The following is a 23,385-nucleotide window of genomic DNA, read 5'->3' on the forward strand; positions in this document are numbered from 1 at the left end:
TGGGAACATAGCCATTTAAGGCAGCCCCACAACTTACTAATCTTGCTGTATTTTGATATGTAATAATGGAAATTTCCATTTAAAAATTACTTTCCTATATATATTTTTTAAATCATGAATCCCATTTTATGGCGTCAGAGTGATGGCAAGATGACAAAATTGGCTTTAAGAGAAAATTCAGCTATCTAAAACCTAACCATGTAAGGATACCCCATCTCCAATAACCCTGGAAGCTTTTCTTTTCTCCGATAGTCAACTAGCATTTTATGGGGCAGGGCCGAAGGATAAATAATGTCAGTCATATCAAAGTACAGCCTTGAATGATCACCCTAATCTTTCTGAAGTATCAAAATGTGAAACTTACTGTCAAATTTTTCCACCCAGGGTCATTATTTAAACGATCAGCTATGTAATAGCGAAGGCATTTAGCAAGATTGTCCATGAATTCAGTTCCCTAAAACGATAGAAAGAAACAAATTAACCTATCATTTACGAGTTAGCAATAGCTAGCAAAGTATGAGACTACTTACTGGTGTAATACAGTTGCTGTCGAATCTTTCTTTTATTTCTTCTGGAGGAAGAAAGCCACCTAGAGAAAAGAGGCAACATTTTGTTCTCCCCATAAAAAGTGAGATACATTACTCAATATTAAGCCAGAACAACAAAAACAAAAAGTTCAAATACAAAAGGAAGTGAAGTCTTGTCGTCCGAGGAACAATGTTCCCGCACTGGGAAGAAAATAAGATTCCATCTCTCAAATTTAAATTATTATTATTATTATTATTATTATTATTATTATTATTTTTTGAGACAGAGTATCATTCTGTCACCCAGGATGGAGTGCAGTGGTGCAATTTCGGCTCACTGCAACCTCCGCCTTCCAGGGTTCAAGCTATTCTCCTGTCTCAGCCTCCTGAGAAGCTGGGATTACAGGCGCCTGCCACCACGCCTGGCTAATTTTTGCATTTTTAGTAGAGATGGGCTTTCATTGTGTTGGCCAGGCTGGTCTTGAACTCCTGACCTCCAGTCATCCTCCCTCCTCGGCCTCCCAAAATGCCAGGATTACAGGGGTGAGCCATCATGCTCAGCCTTTTAAATTATGTTTTAACAAGACTGTAAAACAATATATGGTACACAAAATATATTATACTGTTACATAAAAATTATGAAGTTATTCACTCTGCAAGAGAATATACACGCACACACACACACACACACACACACATATATACATATACACCAGTTAGGGGCCATATTGTTGTTAACAGTTCCTAAAATAAAGGTGCCTAAGAGAAATGAAATTTTAAAGGCCAAGTTCATCACAGCTTTACAGGATAAGAAATACAATTATCAGACAGAGGAATATAAAAATCCTATTTTTTCCTCTATATTACTATTAGCTGATTCTCAAGAAACAAATATATTTCATCACATCTTCAAAAAAAAAGACATTCTTAAAATCAGAAACACTGTTATAAATACAAACTGGTTTTAGAGTCTTAATTACAAGTTGCAGCTAAAGAACTATATACTTGTACACTTCCAGCAAAATTAAACTAATATAAAATGTATTGTAATTAGAGGCCTGAGGTGACTATACTATGGCATCCTTTTTCAACTGCAGAGTGCAATTATCTGGAGCCAAGACATTGTGGCTTTTCTGGTCTATTATAACCCTGTAAGTAGCAGAACACCAAACAAACTACTCTGCTACAACCATACCCTACCTCACACACAGGTGTGGTAGGAGAGAACTGTTCCAATTGGCATCAACACTCCCTGATCTTCCTTTTCTCTGAGGCTTAGTCAGTTCCTACCCGTGTAGCCACCAGGATTTTTTTTTTTTGAGATGGGGTCTCGCTCTGTCACCCAGGCTGGAGTGCAATGGCGCGATCTCGGCTCACTGCAACCTCCACCTCCTGGGTTCAAGCAATTCTTCTGCCTCAGCCTCCCAAGTAGCTGGGACTACAGGCGTGTGCCACCATGCCCGGCTAATTTTTTGTGCTTTTTTTAGTAGAGACGGGGTTTCACCGTGTTAGCCAGGATGGTCTCGATCTCCTGATCCGCCCACCTCGGTCTCCCAAAGTGCTGGGATTACAGGCGTGAGCCACCGCGCCCAACTGCCACCAGGAATTGTAAGGCTTTGGGGAACTGCAAAAATGAAGACATCCCACCCCAACCCCTCCAAACTTGAAGGAACCATAAGTGCTGTGCCTGCTCCATCAACCTATACTGAAAGTATGCAAATGACTTAGCAACAACCTGTAAATGTGGATCGAATCACCTCTGGCTTCCTCAGATAGACCTGAGTTTCAAAAAGCAAGCAAACCAAAGCTGATTTGAAGAAAATGTTTACAGAACTATAGCTTTCTGACAGCTGCCACAGAGAAAAGTAGTAAAAAGTACTTACTGTATTTCTATTTTACAGAGACATAAAAGTTTGTTAAAGAGCTGCACTGGCCCTGAGAGGGGTTGACAATCTGCACTCTCCACCAGAATTCCCTATTCCCAAGGCTTCCTTTTACAGGAGAGTTTGAAAATAAACAAGCCTATTAAGCCTATTGGTAGGATTTCATGAACTACTTTTCCTCAACAGTGAACACTGGATATTCTGGGATCCTTATTAAATTAAAAGCTTGCCTATTTGTAAGAAAAAGTTGCCACCACCCCCTCATTCTGCATACATCTTATAAAAAATCCAACTTCAAGATACATATTCTTTACCTTTTGCCAATATTTCTTCCCTGACTCGCTGCTTCTCGACTGCTGCTTCCATTCCTTCTTTTGATGCTCTGAACCTCCTTGAACGCTGCTGGTTCATTTTGGCACGTGGTGCCTGAAAATTTCATATTCCATAATACTAATCAAAATATTCACAAATAAATCTGTACATTATTTTGAATCAGGTGTTCTTTTAAAAGTAGTATACTAAAATGGAAGAAAGGTAAGTAGTGTGTCGAATAATCCTTTCATGACAGATACCAGATCATGAGAACTTAAATTTGGACCAAGAACCTAAAAGCTGAGCTCAATCAGGTGAATGAGTGCCATGTCAAATGGACAAACATCCTATGAAGCCCGAGCACTTATACTGCAAGTCCTCCCAGTCTAACACCAGCTCCCCTCAGTTAGGGTGCTTGATTCAAGGCATCCAAGAAAGAAAGCTCACTTTACTCAAAAGACCCAGCCAGCATTTGATGAGTAGTTACTACTGAACTAAGATCAGGAAGACCTTCTCTATGTCCACACCTAAAAGGAAGAATGGTCTCCAGATGGAATCCACAATGTCTCATAAAAAAGCAACAGAAAACTATTTCTTTATCTGCAGAATCTCAGTGCACTTCTTTTTCCCATAATAAGGTTTATAATTATTAGTCTTTCTTTTCAATACAGCATCGCAGTTAGAAAAGAAATAATGTTTTAACCAAAAGTACTTTTAAATCACTCTAACCAAATGCAATTTCACTGGAAAAGCCCAAATAAAGTGAACCAGATTGTAAGATTTTGGAAGTTACTGAACTGAGTTTTGGGGTGGGAAGAAACTGTGAAACATCCTGTTTACATCTAAATATAAGTTATTTAATATTCTCTTTAAACAATTTCCTTTTCCGTAGAACAAGACCATCTAATGTAGCCCTCTCAAGTACAAAGTTCTTTATCTACATTTATATATGAACAAAAAAAGTGTGTATAAACATGTACACACACATATGCATATAAATGTGTACATACTTGATGCAGCAGAAAGAACACACTGGAGTAAAGCTAAAGATTTATTCAAAAAAAAGTAGCTGAATATAAACTGAAATGTGCTCTAAACAAGACATATTCCTTTTATTTTTGCTCTTTACTCAATTCTAACTGCAACTTAGCAAGTTATCAGATAGCTAAAATTTTTCACTGAGTAAGACGAATCTCACAGAAAAGTTAATCTTCTTGGATTCAAAGTACTCTGGATTTCCAAAATCATTCCATTAGCCGCTAGAATGCGCTAAAATTAAAAGAAAGAATCTACTTGCACATAGCTAAATAAATTTAGAGTTATATCTTACCTTACACCTCGATACAGTTTGCTGGTCATTTATAAAATGAGCTACTTGGTATTATTATCATAGGTCAGTAACTTACTCCTCTCAAATCATTTTCATCACTACTCATTGCCTAGAGGATACAATCCAAACTCCAGGTGGTAAGGCTTTCTCAAGCTTTTGCTATACTTCGCTTCTCAATTCAAACCACTGGTAATTGCCAAAACATGTCAGTGTGGTCAAAGGCATGGAAACTGTGTTTACCTGCCACATTTGAGAAATCTGGAAGGTTCTCCCTCCCCAAATCCTGTCCCATCCATCTCCCACCACTACCCACCAATCTCCCAATTATTCTTCATTGTTAAAGAAATGGAACAAAAGTCACCTCTTCTCTATATCCTAACTTCCCTAGCAGCACTGACTTCCTCTTCCCTCAATACCCTGCATGTATTGTGCTTATAATGGCTATAAATAACTAAGCTCACTCATTTATCTATGCCTCCTTCCCTTTGACGGTAAGCCAAAAGTTCAGAAGCAAGGACAGTCACCAACATCCCCAGTATTTCACAGTACTGAGCACAAAATAAGCACAAAACACATACAAAAAAAAATCTGAACGAATGACTGAAGGATGAGGCTTTCTTTCTCAAGTTCATCACTGTCAACATTTTTCATTATTTAGCGGACTTTCATTCTAGACACTGGTAACACAGCAAAAACCAAAATGGAGGCTTCTAAGTTAATTATTTTAGCACTTACCACTCCATCTATTGCCATGTAGAGAAGTCGTCTTGGTCTTACAATACTGAAAAGTCTGTCAATGTACTCAAAAATTGCAACCATCATTTCATCTTCATTTTTTGGTGCTGGTCTATAATGACAACCAAACAATGTAATATAATATAGTGTTTCCTCTGTGATTTGCTATATCAGTGACAAAAACGGGTTACGTACTTGTCTTCAGGATGAGTACAGGGATGGATGATTCCATTCATATCCAAATACAGATTATCAAACTCCACATCATTTGGATTAGGTTTACTGGCATCAACTGGAATCTTTACACCATTGCATTCTTTTGGCTATGAGGAAGTGATAATTAATAGTAGTTTGATTGTTCAAGTCTAAAAATGACAGATCCTAGGCTCAGTATGAACTTGTGTTTCATTTCTGAACTGGAAATAAAACACTTCAAGTAACCTTTAAATTATAAGAAGTTATTTTATTCCTTAAAGCAAACTGAAGCAGGTATTTTATCTGTAGAAGTGGATGGCTTCTAAAACAGTTATTTTTGACAATGTAGGAGATGTATAGAAAATTCCCAAATCATTCAGGTTGTTCAAGTGAGAGATCATGGGAGTCATCTTAAAATTCATTCCCCTCACCACTCACATCAGTAAGTCTTGTCAAAGTAACGTAAAAAATGCTTACCTACTTCATCTCCTTTCATTCCCACCACTATGAACAACAAGAAGTTACCATCTCTAACCTAAAAGAGCACAACCTTCATCTAGTCTGCCCAACTTCTAGACTCTCTGGTCTCCAGCTCACTCTCTGCATTGTCAGAGTTCTCTTTCTAAAACATAAAACTATAAGTCTTAATCTTACCTAATTTTTCTAATGATTCTCACAGCAGGCATTTACCAATGAGCCTGGACCCTTCCTAGTCTCCTATCCTGCCATACTATTGTTGAGGCCCACTCACTCTCTTGTAAGTTCCTGGAAAATGCCTTTTAATCTCTCAATGTGGTCACATGATGCTTCTTTCAGAATGCCTTTTTCCTCCCTTGCCAACACCCACTTCCTGAAATATTACTAATTTCCAGGGTCTAGACTCAAATCAAATGTCACTCACTTTATAACATCTTGTACGTATCTCCCAAGAAATTAATTGTTCCTTCTGAATTTCCTCATAATTTTGCTTATTCACTTGTGGCACTTGCACTGTTTTACAATTAGTCAATCTACCCCAGCTACAGAGTTCTTCGAAAGGCAAGGACTTACTCACTGCCAGAGATACTCGATTATGTTTTTGTAAATGTTATTACCTTTGTTTTTCTCTCCCAGAGCCTCAGCGAAAGATTAAGACTATGAGATCTCATTTTTCCTATTAACAATAAGTCACTTAAAATAACAGTTCCTCAAACACATATAAAGCATCACTTGTAACAGCAAAAACTATAAGCAATTTAAAAGCCCATCATGTACATACTACATCATGGATGAAGCGCAAAAACATTATGTTAGGTGAAAGAAGCCAGTCACAAAGTACCAAGTACTATACAATCCCATTTATATGAAAAGTCTAAAATAGACATGTTTGCAAATATAAAAAGTAGATTAATGGTTACTTCATGTGAGAATGGAGACAGGGGAGGGAGATGGGTAGCAACTGATAATTACTTTTGAGAATGAAGACCCTCTAAAATCAGATAATAGTGATGACTGCACAGCTCTGTAAATATACTAAAAACCACTAAATCATATACTTTCAGCAGGTCAATTTCATGATATACAAATTATATTTCAATAAAGCGTTAGAAAAAGAAACAGAAATTTAAAATCAGGTATGGTGGTATGTGCCTGTAGTTTCAGCTACTTCGGAGGCTGAGGTGGGAGGACTGCTTGAGGCCAGGAGTTCAAGGCTGCCGTGAGCTATGATCACACCACTCATATAACATCCATATACCTGTGAGATGCAAGTGAGATTGGAAAAGCTAGAGCTAGATGGTCACAAATATACTGCCAAGACCAAAAAAAAAAAAGAACATATACAGTATACCATGTACAGAAAGTTATGAATAAATAAAACAGCATTCAATATCCCTCAGGGACGAACACATACGCAATAAAAGCATGGTGAAAAGCAAAGGAATGATAAACACCAACTTCAGGATATTGACTATCTCTGAGAAGGAATCACAGGAATGGAACTGGGCTTCAAGTTGCATTCAGAACTGAAGGGAAAGAATAACAAAAGGGATTTAAGGCAGAACAGAGAAGAAGCCATTAGACAATCTTCTGTACACACATGCTGTGAATCAAGAAAAAAAGGCTTGATCAGGAACAGTGAGTGGAATAAGTGGTAAAGAAAAAAGCAGGTCAATTCTTGGGGCGGGGGTGGAGTCCGTAGAAAAAGATAATTTGATGACCCCAAAATTAAAACACACTCTATGATGGCAAGAGGCTCTCTAACTTCTATACTGCGAAGTCCACATCTACCTTCATCCTGTCCAAGGACCCCACCACACTCAGGAAAATCAAAACTCATTCTTTGTGTCCCCCAGGAGAGCAATCGGTAAATATTTCAGACCTGCTGGCCATACGATCTCAGCTGCAACAACGAATATCTGCCTTTGAAGAGTGAAAGCAGCCATAAACAACACAACATGAATGGGTATGGCTGTATTCCAATAAAACCTGACTCAAAAACAGGAAGTCACTAGCTGGCTAATCCCTGCCCTAGTGCCTAGCACAAGAAAAGGCACAGCTCTTCATATGGAGTGGCGCTACTTCATATGGAGTGGCGCTACATTTTTTTCTACTATCTAGGAAAAAAATAAAGTATGGAGTAGGTGGGTCCTAGTTTTGAGAAAAGAGCTCCGGGTATTCCCAATAAGAAAACTGAGTATGTTTTCCCCTCAAGAGTACTGTAGACATGTCCAACACACTTACTATGTAACTTTAGAATTCCTTTCATCAAGAGAAGACTTTGATGCTCAACAAAGAACTGACTCCTCAAGAACCTTGTCCGGCCGGGCGCAGTGGCTCAAGCCTGTAATCCCAGCACTTTGGGAGGCCGAGACAGGTGGATCACAAGGTCAGAAGATCGAGACCATCCTGGCTAACATGGTGAAACCCCGTCTCTACTAAAAAAATACAAAAAAATTAGCCGGGTGAGGTGGCGGGCGCCTGTAGTCCCAGCTACTCGGGAGGCTGAGGCAGGAGAATGGCGTAAACCTGGGAGGCGGAGCTTGCAGTGAGCTGAGATCGCACCACTGCACTCCAGCCTGGGTGACAGAGCGAGACTCCGTCTCAAAAAAAAAAAAAAAAAATGAACCTTGTCCAATGCTGTACCAACACATTTCCTGTTCAGTTAAAGAGAGATCCTTAATCAAAGGGCAGCTAAAAGGAGAGCCACTCTGAACCCTAAAACCAATGTATTTCAAGTAATGACTTTTTTTTTTTTTTTTTTTTGAGAGATGGAGTCTGGCTCTGTCGCCCAGGCTGGAGTGCGGTGGCCGGATCTCAGCTCACTGCAAGCTCCGCCTCCCAGGTTTACGCCATTCTCCTGCCTCTGCCTCCCAAGTAGCTGGGACTACAGGCGCCCGCCTCGTCGCCCGGCTAGTTTTTTGTATTCTTTAGTAGAGACAGGGTTTCACCGTATTAGCCAGGATGGTCTCAATCTCCTGACCTCGTGATCCGCCCATCTCGGCCTCCCAAAGTGCTGGGATTACAGGTTTGAGCCACCGCACCCGGCCTTCAAGTAATGACTTTTAATTATTTTTTGGATTCCCCAGATGACAGACTGAGCACACACTGCAGTCTTCCCTTTCTACCCCGAGAACGCATGAAAGACCAAAAAAACAAATCTACTGTATAACTACAGCAGAAAACCAGAATTTCTGTGGCTGAGAAATGATGAGGGATACCTAAAATATGGGGAACCAATAGCCCTAACTGAAGATGGAGCGCAGTACCTCCAACATGTGAGAAGAGATATGCTGCCAAAGGTGGGCTAACACAAGTGGGCTCCAGGCCCAGAGAGGAGACTCAAGGAACAGCTTCTGGATGATTCATCAGTGCCAGTCACAGGAACAGCCAGGTGGGTCAACTCCTGCCCTCTCCTCTCCCTTCACCCAGCCAGGTCCCATGTGAGCCAGGCAACTTGAGAAAGGAGCTCCCAGAGAACGTGAAGGCTTAGGTTAGAAAGGCAGTGCAGTGCCCTGGCTGAGTAGCAATTCTCAGGAAGGAACAGAGAGCACCCCTACCAGAAGGCTGGCAGTCAAGATAGCTCTGCCTAGTAGGAAGCCTGCTCCTTCGTGACTTCATAGATAATAAAGCAGGGGATATATTTATTCCAGATAGGCAGTTGGGATATCATTCTATTGTGCATGAAAATGCCAAGAAATCAAGATAAAGAAGGGATTTAAAGAAGTAAATATACAAATAATGATGTTTGTATAAAATACATTACACAGGTTTTGAAGTCCTAAAATGAATTTCATGCCAACCTACAGTCCCAGTCAACCTTATGAAGATAAACCACCACCAATAGCTCAGTAGATGCATTATTTTTGTTTAAACCTACAAAGGATTTAAAAGCAACATTAGAAAAACCACGAATCATGTCTGAGATTCCAGGGCCATAGGAGTATCCCACTGAGGGAAGTCACTTGCCAAACCATACAACTCAGTTTTAGATTTCCCTTAAAGAAGCTTGAACTAGGAAAAGAAATTCAAAACATGGGTGATATTTTAGAGAGAAATGGCCAAAGGGCTAATGAAAAATTTAAATTACAGTATTTTGGCTTAAAAATTCAACCTATAATAAGACATTTTGACACTTGTGCGTGATTAGTATTTTTTCAAGTTGTACGTGTGTTAGATCTTCATTTTTATACGATGTTAGTGAATGAGGACTAATAATTACCACTAGCATTTATGGAGCACTTAACATGTGATAAGCACTGTTACAAGGGCTTTTACTCATGGATTATTCCATTCTATACTCACAACAACCTTGTGAGGTGTGGAGTATTCCACTTACAATTAAGAACACAAATGCTTAGAGAGGTTAAGTGGCTTTTCCAAAGTCACACTACTGCCAGGTTCAGGAACTAGGATTTAAAACCATGACTAAGAGATGGTACCTTAACCAGTATGTTAAACTCATTAATTGTAATTTCACTAGATTCAAAGTGATGTGGGCCGAGGTCTATATCAAGTACTACACAGGATACAAAATAGGCAAGGTGTGTGACATTGATCATCATTCCCTACATAAAGTCTTATCAGAAGATTTTATTCCAACATGACAGCATGAAGAGCTTCAATGACCTGCTCCCAGTGAAACCGGTAAATATTACTTTTAAAACAAAAACATTCAAAGCCTTTGGAAATGATCCTGAGGGCAAACAGCAAGCAACTCAAGAAAACCTGTAAAAATTTTAGAACGAAATTCATTTGCAAAAGTGCACAGTAAAGTTTGAAAAAAAAAAAAAAAAAAACAGCTGTTCTCAAAAACAGTGAAAGTAGAGTGAGGCCCAGTGGCTCAGGTCGGTCATCAGCATTTTGGGAGGCTAAAGTGGGGGAATCACTTGCAACTAGGAGTTTAACGCCAGCCTGGGGAATATAGAGAGTCCCAGAGCCCCACCAAGAATCAGGCAGGTGCAGTGGCATGTACTGTAGTCCCAGCTACCTAGGAGATTAAGGCAGAGGACTGCATGAGCCCAGGAGTTGGCAGATACAGTGAGCTGATTGCGCCACTACAGAACCATAGCCTAGGTGATAAAGTGAGACCCTCCACACACACACACACACACACACACAAAGCCAGGCACAGTTGCTCACAACTATACTCGGAGCACTTTGGGAAACCAAGACAGGCAGAGCACTTAAGCCCAGGAGTTTGAGACCAGCCTAGGCAATATGGTGAAACCTCATCTCCACAAAAAATTAGCCAGGTGTGGTGGCACATCTGTAATCCCAGCTACTCAGGAGGCTGAGGTGGGAGAATCACCTGAGCCCAGGAAGTCGAGGATGCAGTAGGCCAGGATCACACCACTGCACTCCAGGCTGGGCAACGGAGTGAGACCCTGTCTCAAATACAAACAAACCAAAACAGTGCAAGCTATGGTGAAAAGCAATTGGAAGGAGACTAATGGATCTAATGAAGATACAGGCCTGGACTACAAGCTAGTTTGCAGAAGAAAACTAGGCATTAAAATGGCTGGGAGGAGCCCTCCTGGGGTTGGCACAAATACCAAACACTGACCTCAGAAACTAATCCCCGGAAAGATCTACAATTTAGGAGTCCGAGTTCAGCCTGGCCAACATGGTGGAACCCCATCTCTACTAAAAATATAAAAAATTAGCCAAGTGTGGTGGTGCATACCTGTAGCCCCAGCTACTAGGGAGGCTAAGGCAGGAGAATCACTTGAACCCAGGAGATGGAGGTTGCAGTGAGCCAAGATCGCGCCACTGCACTCCAGCCTGGGTGACAGAGTGAGACTCCATCTCAAAATAAATAAATAAACAAATAAATAAACAAACAAACAAAGAAGGCCAATAGGTAGTGGGATAACATAAAAAGCAGTGAAGAAGTGGAAACAAACAAACAACAACAAAAGAACCCTGTCAACCAAGAATTCTCAGTCCAGGAAAGCTATGGTTCAAAACTGGGGTGACATAAAGACTCAGATGAATGAAAAGCTGACAGAATTGTTGCTAACAGACCACACTTTCAAAAACTACTAAACCAAGTTATTCCAGCTATAAAGTTACAAAAAGTTTACTAAAGTTACTAAGGCAAGTGACTCCAAATGGTAATGCAAGTCCATGCAAACAATAAGCACAAGTATATTTTCCCCTCCTTTATTAACTGAATTAAAAAGCAAATGTGTAAATATTATGTAGTATAATGTTGAGCTTATAAGGTAGAATGTAATATATGTGTAACATATTTGCCCTAATAGCACAAAAGGGGTGGATGGAAACAAAGTTGCAGTGGGCTAAGGAAATGGCTGCAGATGGTAAAGTAACACTTAAAAAAAAGTATTGTTGAATTATGTCAAATAACAATAATATACAAAGGGGGGATGGGAATTGAACTATATAGCAGTAAAGTTCAATAAATTTTAGCATATATTACTGAAATTAAGCTAGTATAAATCTGAATCTGATTCTGATAAGATACATAGGGTAATCTCTAGAACAATGACTTTGAAAAATATATATAGTGGGAAAAAATTACTAATGAAATTAGAATCCTTCTAGTAACTGGCCGCTGAATAAGAAAAGAAAAAACTTAGAACGCTGTATTAGAAAATAGCCTCTCATTGCAAAAGAAAGCACGAAGGAGAAATAGAGAAAAATGACGTGAGACATACAAAAAACAAAAAGTAAAACGTAGCGCTATCAATAATTACATTAAAATGTGAATGGATCAAACAATCCAACGAAAAAGTAGCTTGTCAAAGCAGATTTTAAAACATGATCCAACTATGTGTTATTTACAGGAGATATACTTGAGATTCAAAGACCCAAAAGAGTAAAAGTAAATCGATGAGAAAAGATAATCATGCAGACAGCAACCACAAGAAAACTGGAGTGGCTATACTGATATCAGATGAAATAGACTAAAACAAATAAAAAAATGTTACTGGAGGTAGAAGGTCATTTTATAATGATAATAAGTAAATCCATCAAGAAAAAGATGTAACAATTAAAAATACAGGTGCACCTAATAACAGCACCAAAATATACAAAACAAGACATATGGCAATTTAACAATGATAGTTGGAGACTTCAATACTCCACCTTCAATAATAGAACAAAACAGAAGATCAACATAAAAACAGATAACTTTAACAACACTATCAACAGAGACTTAACAGATGTTTATAGCACATTACACCTAACAACAGAATATATATTCGCAGGTGTACATGAAATATGCTCTTGAAAAAATTAAAAGCAGAGAAATAATACAAACTATATCCTCTGACCACAATGAAATTAGAAACCACTAAGAGAAAAAAAAATGGCAAATTCACAAATATGTGGAAATTAAACAACACAGTCCTAAATAACCAAGGGGTCTAGGAAGAAATCAAACAGGAAATACTTTGGGATCAATACAAATGAAGACACAATATACAAAATGTTTCAGAATACATATAAAGCACTGTTCAGATGGAAATTTATAGTTGTAAATGCTTAGATTAAGAAATATTTCTTCAGAAGTATTTGGCTCTGAAAAAGTTAATTTAAAAAAAATCTCAAATCAATTACCTAACTTTCCACCTAAGATACCAAAAGAGAGTAAACTAAACCTAAAGCAAGCAGAAAGAATAAAAGATTAGAGCAGAAATTAATGAACAGAAAATTTAAAAATAGAGAGAATCAGTGAAACCAACAAAGCTAGTTCTTTAAAAAGATCAACCAAAAATGACAAACCTTCTGCTAGTTTGATTAAGGAAAAAAGGAGGAAGACTCAAATTACTAGAATCAGAGACAAGAGAGGACATTACAGTTAAACTTATAAAAACAAAAAAAGGATACTAAAGAAACACTATAAATAGTCATACACCAACAAATTAGATAACTTAGATGAAATGGACAAATTAGTAGAAAGACACAAACTACCAAAAATGATTCAAGAAAGAGATAATCCGAATAAACCCGTAACAAGTTAAAGAGATAAAATCAGTAATCCACAAACTATTCACAAAGAAAAGAACAAGCCTAAATGGCTTCACGGCTGAATTACATTAGACATTCAAAAGAAGAATTAGTACGAATTCTTCATGAATTCTTCCCAACAATTCTAAACACACTTTATTGGGCCAATATGACCAATACCAAGACCACACAAAAACATGAAAGAAAAAACTGCAGACCAGCGTCTCTTATGAGCATGGATGCAAAAATCCTCAACAGAATAGTCAGCCCTCCATATCTGTTGATTCTACTCTGTGGAATAGGCCAATCACGGATCGAAAATATTCAGGAAAAAAAATGGACAGTTGTGTTGGTACTAAACATGTGCAGACCTTTTCTTGTCATCATTCCCTAAACGATACAGTAGAACAACCACAGCATTTACATTGTACCAGGTATTTAAGTAACCTAGAGATTATTTAGAATATACGAGAAGATGCGCATAGATTATATGCAAATACTAAACCATTATATATCAGAAATTTGGGCCTCTATTGATTTTGGCATCCAAGGAGGTCCTGGAACCAATCCCTCACAGATACTGCAAGACGACTGGACTAGCAGTCAGCAATATATTAAAATATTATACACCACAACCAAGTAAGATTTATCCTATAAATGCAAAGTTGGTTGAACATCCAAAAACCAATCAATGAAACACATCATATGAACAGATTGCAAAGCAAAATCACATGATCATCTTTATACAGAAAAAGCATTAGAAAAATCTAACACTTTCATGATTAAAAAAATACTCAACTAGAAATAGAATGGAAATTCTTAACATAAAGGGCATCTGCAAAACAAGACAAAACAAAACAAAACATCCAACAGTTAACATCACACTTGGTGGTCAAAGCCTAAATGCTTTCCCTCTAAAATCAGGAACAAGACAAAGATGCCTGCTCTTGCCACTTCTATTCTGGAGGTTCCAGCCAGGGCAATTAGGCAGGAAAAAGAAAACGTATTGGTATTAGAAAAAAAGAAATTAAACTGCATTTGCACATGACATGATTTTCTATATAGAAAATCCTAAGGAATCTACTAGAAAATTATTAGGATATACGACTTCGGCAAGGTTATAGGATACAAAATCAATATATGAAAATAAATTACATTTCTATACACCTGCAATGAGTATTCCAAAAATAAAATTAAAACATTCTCACAATAGTATCAAAAAACTAGGGCTAAATCTAACAAAGAAATGCAAAATTTATATTTTGAAAACTACAAAACATTGTTGACAGAAATCAAAATAGTTCTAAATAAATAGAAAACATCCCATATTTATGGAACAGAAGACTCAACATTAAGATGACAATACTCCTCAAACTGATTGACAAATTCAATGTGATCTATACCAGAATCCTAGCTGATTTATTTGTAGAACCTGACAAGTTGCTTATAAAATTTCATATAAAATTGCAAGGCAGCCATAATAGCCAAAATAATCCTGGAAAAGAATAAAGTAAGAATCATACTCTATTTCCTGATTTCAAAGCTTACTACAAAGCAACAGTAATCAAGACAGTGTGGTCCTGGGACAAGGATAAACATTTAGATCAATGGAATGGAATTGAGTCCAGAAATAAATGCACATAGCTATTATTAGCTGATTTTTACATGGTGTCAAGATCATTTAATGGAGAAAAGAACAGTCTTCAACAAATGGCATAGGACAACTGGAGAGCCAATGCAAGAAAGTGAAGCTGGACTATTACTTCACACCTTAACTCAACTCAACTCAAACAACTCAAAATGGATCATGAACCTGCATTTAAGAGCTAAAACTATAAAACTCTTCCAAAAAACAGGTGTAAATCTTTGTGACCTTGAATTCGGCAGTGGACTTCTTAGATATGCCACCAAAAGCACAAACGATAAAAGAAAAAAGCAGATGAACCGCACTTCATCATCAAAATTTTAAACTTTTTTGTTTGTTTTTCGAGACTGAGTTGTGCTCTTGTTGCCCAGGCTGGAGTGCAATGTCTCAAGCTTGGCTCACTGCCACCTCTGCCTCCTGGGTTCAAGCCATTCTCCTGCCTCAGCCTCCCAAGTAACTGGGATTACGGGCGCCCGCCACCACGCCCAGCTATTTTTCTGTATTTTCAGTAGAGACGGGGTTTCACCATGTTGGCCAGGCTGGTCTCAAACTCCTGTCCTCGAGTGATCCGCCCACCTCAGCCTCCCAAAGTGCTGGGATTACAAGCATGAGTCACCACACCCAGACAAAATTTTAAACTTTTATTCTTCAAAGGACACCATCAAGAAAGTAGAAAGACAATCCACAGACTGTGGGAAAATATTTGCAAATCATTTATCTCATATGGGGCTTATATTCGGAATATATTCTTTAAAACTCTTACAATTCAATAACAGGACAACCCAATTTTAAAAGGGCAAAGAGTCCGGGTATGGTGGCTCACGCCTGTAATCCCAACACTTTGGGAGGCTGAGGCAGGTGGATCATCTGAGCTCAGGAGTTCAGACCAGCCTGGGCAATATGGCAAAACTCTGTCTCAACCCAAAATACAAAAAGTTAGCCGGGCGTGGTAGTGCCTGTCTGTAGTCCCAGCTACTCAGGAGGCTGAGGTGGGAGGATGACTTGACCCTAGAAGATGGAGGTTACAGTGTGCTGAGATTGTGCCACTACCCTCCAGCCTGGGTAACAAGAATGAGACTCTGTCTCAAAGAAAAAGGGGGAAGAGGAGACAAAGAACCTAAATAGACATTTCTCCAAAAGATACACAGACGGCCAGTAAGCACATGAAAAGATGCTCAACACCACTAGTCATCAGAAAAATGCAAATCAAAACCACAGGAGATACCACGTCACACACCCACTAGAATGGCTAAAGCCAAGTCAGGTAACAAGTGTTGGCAAGTGTGGGATAGTTCTTTGGCTGGCCTTGGACCAACTCAGTTCCTTTTCTTGCTCATAGTTCTCAAAAGTGACTGTAGAATGTGATGGGAATGCAATATCCTGAAAAAGGGAAGAACTGCCTGAAAATGTCCAGCCTTGCTCCTGTCCCTCCCAGGAATGTAACATCTTGAGTGATGGCACTACTGCCTGGGACAAGGTGGGCTTTGTACCTTTCACCCCTGGAAGCAGGACGTTTTCCAAAGCATTAGCTCAGTGTGTCACATGAACCCTGAGGTGTATAACCCAGAGTGGGCTGCCTTTCGGGGTTCCTCTGCCGCCATGCAAGTGTGGCCCCTGCAGTCAAGATTCTATCTGCCCTGGGCCCATTTCCTGAGCCATGGGGGACCCATTCAGAATGAATCCTAGGCTTCTGTTGTCCTTTAGTGTCTATTTGTAAATAATAAACCCTCTTGTTGTAACACCGTACATGGATGTCCTTATCTCATCAGACTCAGACAAGCTGGTAAGCAGCACACAGTAAACATGCTTCACATCAAAAATGTGGAAAAACTGGAACCCTCATACATTACTGGTGGGAATATAAAATAGTGCAATCACTTGAGGCTAGGAGTTCAAGACCAGTCAACACAGGCAAACGCCATCTCTTTAAAAAAAAAAAAAAAAAAAAAAAGCCAAGCATAGTGACACATGCCTCTAGTCCAAGATATTTGGGAGACTGAGGCAGGAGAATCGCTTGAACCCAGGAGTTCAAGGCTGCAGTGAGCTATGATCATGCCATTATACTCCAGCCTGGGCAACAGAGCGAGAACCTGGGAAAGCGGCTGGCAGTTCTTCAAATGATTAAACCATGTAATCCAGCAACTCTACCCCTAGGTACACACCCAAGAAAAATGAAAACATATCTACATAGAAATGTAACATGAGGCCGGGCACGGTGGCTCAAGCCTGTAATCCCAGCACTTTGGGAGGCCGAGACAGGCAGATCACGAGGTCAGGAGATTGAGACCATCCTGACTAACATGGTGAAACCCTGTCTCTACTAAAAACTACAAAAAACCAGCCGGGCACGGTGGCGGGCGCCTGTAGTCCCAGCTACTCGGGAGGCTGAGGCAGGAGAATGGCCTGAACCCGGGAGGCAGAGCTTGCAGTGAGCTGAGATCCAGCCACAGCACTCCAGCCTGGGTGACAGAGCGAGACTCCGTCTCTATCTTTTAAAAAAAAAAAAAAAAAAGAAATGTAACATGAATGTTTAAAACAGCATTATTCATAATAACCAAAAGATAGAAACTGTTCAAATGTTTATCAACAGATAAATGGATGAACAAAATGTGGTATATCCATACAATGGCACAGTATTTGGCCATAAGCAAATAATAAAGTACTGAAACGTGCTACAACATGGATGAACTTTGAAAACATAATGTTAAGTGAAAGAAGCCAGCCAGAAACGACCATATTCTATAGATTCCTCTCATGTGAAAGTCCAGACTAGGAAAAATCTATACAGACATAAAATACATCAGTGGTTGCTTAAGGTTGGGAGAAAAGGTGACAGCAGATAGAGGGACAATAGCTAAAGAGTACAAGTTTCTTTTCAAGGTGATTAAGATGTTCTAAAATTGACTGTGGCGATGGATGCGCACATTTGTGAAAATACTAAAAATCATTGAGTTGTACACTTTAAATGGGTGAATTTTATTGTACACAAATCATATCTCAACAAAGCTGTTTAAAGAATGTGGTAACCAGCTCCAAAAAAAAATCATATTGGAGAAAATAGAATGTAGGGTAAGGATAAATGTCCGTCTTATTATTTTTCTCCCTTCCCTCAGAGTGATGCCTATCACAAAAGTAGTACTCAATGAAATGGAAGAGAGAAAAGAGGCAGTCGAGGAAACCTGGATTTCATTACATGAAAACAGTAAGACCACACTGTACACTACAACGCAGTATCACCAAGAGTTAGACTCAAAAACATCTCTGCCTTTACTTGGACACATAAAGTACTAAAAATTAATTCACCAAATAAAATTCTGAAATCAGATTTCCCAAATAGTTGCCATTTAGCAAATGCTTCTGTACTAGGAATGTATAACTGGTATAATACATCTAATCCACACAACCACCCTCTGTGATACACACATAGCCAACTTTCACTATTCATGAATCCCGTATTTGCAAATATGTCTACTCACTGAAATTTATTTTTAACCCCAAAATTAATAATCATGATACTTTCGCAGTCATTTGTGGACACGCACAGAGCAGCAAAAAATTGAGTCACCCAACACACACATTCCCAGCTGATAAAAATGAGGACACACAGCCTTCTGGTTTCAGCCCTTGCACAGAGATCACCAGAGGGGAAAACTGTAGGGAGCAGCACAGTGTAGCATAGTGTGATAACTTACACCAACTTTGGCCTGAGAATGGCTCCTTCCTGATTCTTCACTTGAAGAACTGCAATATTACTTATATAAAGTCCATTAAGGAAAAGCCTAACTTAGGAGCATGCTTTTGTAATAGAAAGCAGAGTCTCGGCCAATCACAGCAGTTGAGCTTCAGTCAATCACAGGTTGCCGACTTACCTGGCCATATTCAAATAAGCCAAAGATCAAACTGTTTCTGTATCTCACTTCTGTTTTCGAGAGCTCCCCAAACCTTCTGGTTCTGAGGGCCACTCAATTGGCAAATTGTTCACTGCTCAATTAAACTGTGTTATTTAATTTATCTAGGGCCCAGGCATGGTGGCTCCACCTGTAATCCCAGCACTTTGGGAGGCTGAGGCAGGCAGATTGCCTGAGGTCAGGAGTTCAAGATCAGCTTAGCCAACGTGGTGAAACCTCTACTAAAAACACAAAAATCAGTCGGGCGTCATGGCGCACATTGGTAGTCCCAGCTACTTGGGAGGCTGAGGAAGGAGAATAGCTTGAACCCAGGAGGCAGAGGTTGCAGTGAGCAGAGATCGCGCCACTGCACTCCAGCCTGGGCAACAGAGCAAGACTCCATCTTCAAAAAAAAAAAATTTATCTTGGGGTTTGGTTTTAACAAGAAGCTCCAGCTCTCCAGAGTTTAGGCATTTAAAAAGTCATTTTCCGATGGTCAGAAAGCTGATAAATGGAAGACTGCATGAGCCAAGCAGTTAAAGTACATGAAGTGAAGAAGCTGATGATTGAATCAGTAATGAGTACTTAGTAAGTGAGCAAAGAGAATAAAATGAAATCATAAAAACACAACCTAAAGCCGGGCGCAGTGGCTCACACCTGTAATCCCAGGAAGTCAGGAGATCTAGACCATCCTGGCTAATGCAGTGAAACCCCGTCTCTACTAAAAAAAAAAAAATACAAAAAATTAGCTGGGTGTGGTGGCGGGCGCCTGTATCCCAGCTACTGAGGCAGGAGAATGGCGTGAACCCAGGAGGCGGAGTCTCGCTCTGTCGCCCAGGCTGGAGTACAGTGGCCCGATCTCAGCTCACTACAACCTCAGTCTCCCAGGTTCAGGTGATTCTTGTGCCTCGGCCTCCTGAGTAGCTGGGTTTACAGGTGTCGTACCACTACACCCGGCTAATTATTTTTTTTGTCACTTTTTTAGTAGAGACAGGGTTTCACTATGTTGTCCAGGCTGCTCTCAAACTCCTGGCCTCAAATGATCCATCTTCCTTGGCTTCTCAAAGTGCTGGGATTGCAGGCGTGAGCCAACGTGCCTGGCCATCAATAATCATTTTAAATATAAATGTTCTAAATGGCCCAATTACAAAGCACACTAGAAAAACAGGACGGGCGCAGTGGCTCAAGCCTGTAATCCCAGCACTTTGGGAGGCCGAGACGGGCGGATCACCAGGTCAGGAGATCGAGACCATCCTGGCTAACACGGTGAAACCCCGTCTCTACTAAAAAAAAATACAAAAAAACTAGCCGGGCGAGGTGGCGGGGTGTCTGTGGTCCCAGCTACTTGGGAGGCTGAGGCAGGAGAATGGCGTAAACCCGGGAGGCGGAGCTTGCAGTGAGCTGAGATCCGGCCACTGCACTCCAGCCTGGGCGACAGAGCAAGACTCCGTCTCAAAAAAAAAAAAAAGAAAAACAATTTGGTGGTTCCTCAAAATGCTAAACACAGAATTACATGATCCAATGATTCCACTCATAGGTACATACTCAAAAGAATTGAAAGCAGGGACTAAAAAAGATACTTGTACACCAATGTGCACAGCAGTGTTATTCAAAATAGCCTGAAGGTAGAACCAGTCAAAAGTGTCCAGAGTGTGACATATACTCCCATATACTCCCACATACAATGGCAGTTATCATTCAGCTTTAAAAAGGAATAAAATTCTGAGACATGCAACAACATGGACAAACCTTGAAAACACTATGCTAAGAGATATAAGCCAGACACAAAAGGAAAAATATTACATTTACCAAAGGTAGCTAGAATAGGCAAATTTATAAAGACAGAAAGTGGGAAGGGGGACAAGGAGTTACTGTTTAACGGGTAGAATTTCTGTTTGGGATGATAAAATTGTTCTGGAAATAGACATTGGTGACAGTTGCACAACAACGTGAACATACTTGGTTCCATTGAATTGTACACTTAAAAACAGTCAAAAAGGTAATTTTATGTTATGTATGTTTTACCCCAATAAAAAGAGGGAGCAGAGATTCTCAAACTGTACTAAAAAGCCAGACCCAACTGTTATGTTACCTACAAAAATGTCCACTGTAAACATAAAGATGCAAACAGACTAAAATAAAAGGATAGAAAAAAATACACTATGCTAACACTAATCAGAATAACTGGCTGTATTAATGATGAATAAAATAGATTTCTGAGCAAATATTAACCAAAAATAGTGAAGGTCATTTCATAAGCGTATTATTCATCAAAAAACTAGAACAATGTTAAGCACTTATGTACCTAATAAAAGAGCTTCAAAATACACGGAGCAAAAACCAATAGAACTGAAAGGAGAAACAGGAAAATCCAAAAGTTATAGTCAAAATTTCACAGCAGCAGAAAATATATCCTTTTCAAATGCACATAAAACATTTATAGAGACCATATTCTGAACCAGTCTGATAAACTTCAACAGAACTCAAATTAAGTATGATCTCTGATAAGTGAATTAAATTAAAAATCACTAACAGGAAAAAATACCTGGAAAATCTCCCGTGTGTGAAAATTAAGTAACACTCTTAAACAACCAATGGGCCAAAGGGAGTTCTAGAATATATTTCTAAGTGGATGAAAATGAAAATACAACATCTCAATATTTGTGGCACACTGTTTAAACAGTATCTAGAAGGCAACTTATGGCACTCAAGATCTGTATCAAAGAAGAAACGTCTCAAAACAATGACCTCAGCTTCTACCTTAATAAACAAGGAGGAGAAAAAACAAATTAAACCCAAAGTAAACATAACAAAGAAATAAATATAAGAGCAGAATCAAAGAAATAGAAAACAGAAAAACGATAAAGAAAATCAATGAAACCAAAAGCTAGTTATCTGAGAACAGTATAGACAGACTGATAATGGGACAAAACAAAGAAAGTAGAATTACAAGTTTCAGGAATGAAAGAGGTAACATCACTACAGATTCTAACAATATTAAAAGGATAATAATAAGTTAATAGGAAGAAAAAACAAAAGAGAAGTAAAAACAGAAGGAGCGAAAACATTTTAATAACAAAAAAAAGGATAGTAAGAAAATACTATGAACAACTTTATGTCAGCCAATTCAACTACTTAGATCAGGGGTGTCCAATCTTTTGGCCTCCCTGGGCCACTTTGGAAGAAGAACTGTCTTGGGCCACTAATACTAATGATAGCTGATGAGCTGAAAAAAAAGAAAAGGTCTGTGCATAAATCCCATGATGTTTTAATAAAGTTTAAGAATTTGTGCTGGGCAGGATTCAAAGCATCCTGGGCCACATGCAGCTCGCAGGCCACAGGGCAAAATCTGTGAAAGATACAAACTAAAAAAGCTCATCCAAAAATAAATAAATAGATAATCTCAATAGTTCTAGATCTACTAAAGAAACTTAATTTGCAGCTTAAAGCCTTCCCACAAAACTCCAAGTCCAGATGGCTTCGCTGGTAAATTCTATCAAATATATTAGGAAGAAACAACACTAACTCTATACAAACTCTTCCAAAAAACTGAAGGAACTCAATTTGAGGTCAGCATTATTCTGACATCTAAACTAGGCATTAAGAGTGCTACAAGTATCTTTTGTGAACAGAGACATAAAAATTCTCAAGAAAACTTTAGCAAACTGAATTCAACAGTAAAATAATACAACATGATCAAGTGGGGTTTATCCAAGGAATGCAAGGTGGCTTTAGGATTTAAAGACCGATAATTCACCATAATTAGACCAAAAACTGGAAACCACAGAATGAACTAAAACTATAAAACTTCTCTAAGAAAACACAAGAGACCTTGGCTTTGACAAAGGATTTCTTAAATACAAAAAGCAGAAATGTAAAGGGAAAAAATTAATCACACTTCATTAAAATTTTTAAATGTTTGCTCCCAAGACATTGTTAAGAAGTAAAAAGACAAGCTACAGATTAAAAGAAAATATCAGCAAAAGATATATCAAACTAAAGATTTCCATCCAGAATATGTAACAAACTCTACATTTAAGTAAGACAACCGAAGGTAAAAATGGGCAAAAGATCTGAAGAGATGCCTCACCTCACCCGTGATAATATTCAGAAAGCTAACAAGCATTTGAGGGAAATGCAACTTAAAACCACAATAAGGTAACAGTACACTGGAATACCTAAAACTAAAAGGGCTAACCATATCAAGTGTTGGTGAGGAAGTTGAGCAACTGGAACCCTGATATGCTGCTGATGCCAATGTAAAATGGCATAACCAGTATGAAAAAAAAAAAGTCTGGCAGGTTTTTCTATTTAAGTAACCACACACCTACTATACAAACCAACCATTTCACTCCTAATCTTTTTTCCCCCAAATAAATGAAAGTGTATGTCCCTACAAAGACTTGTACACAGATGTTCG

At 38.9% G+C, this 23,385-nt stretch overlaps 1 protein-coding gene across 2 annotated transcripts in view; it reads right to left on the reverse strand.

Moving 5' to 3' along the window:
- XRN2 (5'-3' exoribonuclease 2) overlaps positions 1-23,385 on the reverse strand; it is an 89,013-nt gene that overhangs the window by 60,115 nt on the left and 5,513 nt on the right. The window contains exons 2-6 of one of the 2 annotated variants that reach the window (XM_023191881.3): positions 4,983-5,110; positions 4,788-4,899; positions 2,725-2,836; positions 531-589; positions 365-454 (exon numbers count right to left, since the gene is read on the reverse strand). In XM_023191881.3, the coding sequence (XP_023047649.2) occupies positions 365-454; positions 531-589; positions 2,725-2,836; positions 4,788-4,899; positions 4,983-5,110 (501 nt within the window). The remainder of the gene's footprint in view (positions 1-364; positions 455-530; positions 590-2,724; positions 2,837-4,787; positions 4,900-4,982; positions 5,111-23,385) is intronic. The other variant, XM_023191882.3, reaches the window with a different exon arrangement.

Source organism: Piliocolobus tephrosceles, chromosome 20 (assembly GCF_002776525.5).
Source record: "Piliocolobus tephrosceles isolate RC106 chromosome 20, ASM277652v3, whole genome shotgun sequence".
NCBI classification, from domain to species: domain Eukaryota; kingdom Metazoa; phylum Chordata; class Mammalia; order Primates; family Cercopithecidae; genus Piliocolobus; species Piliocolobus tephrosceles.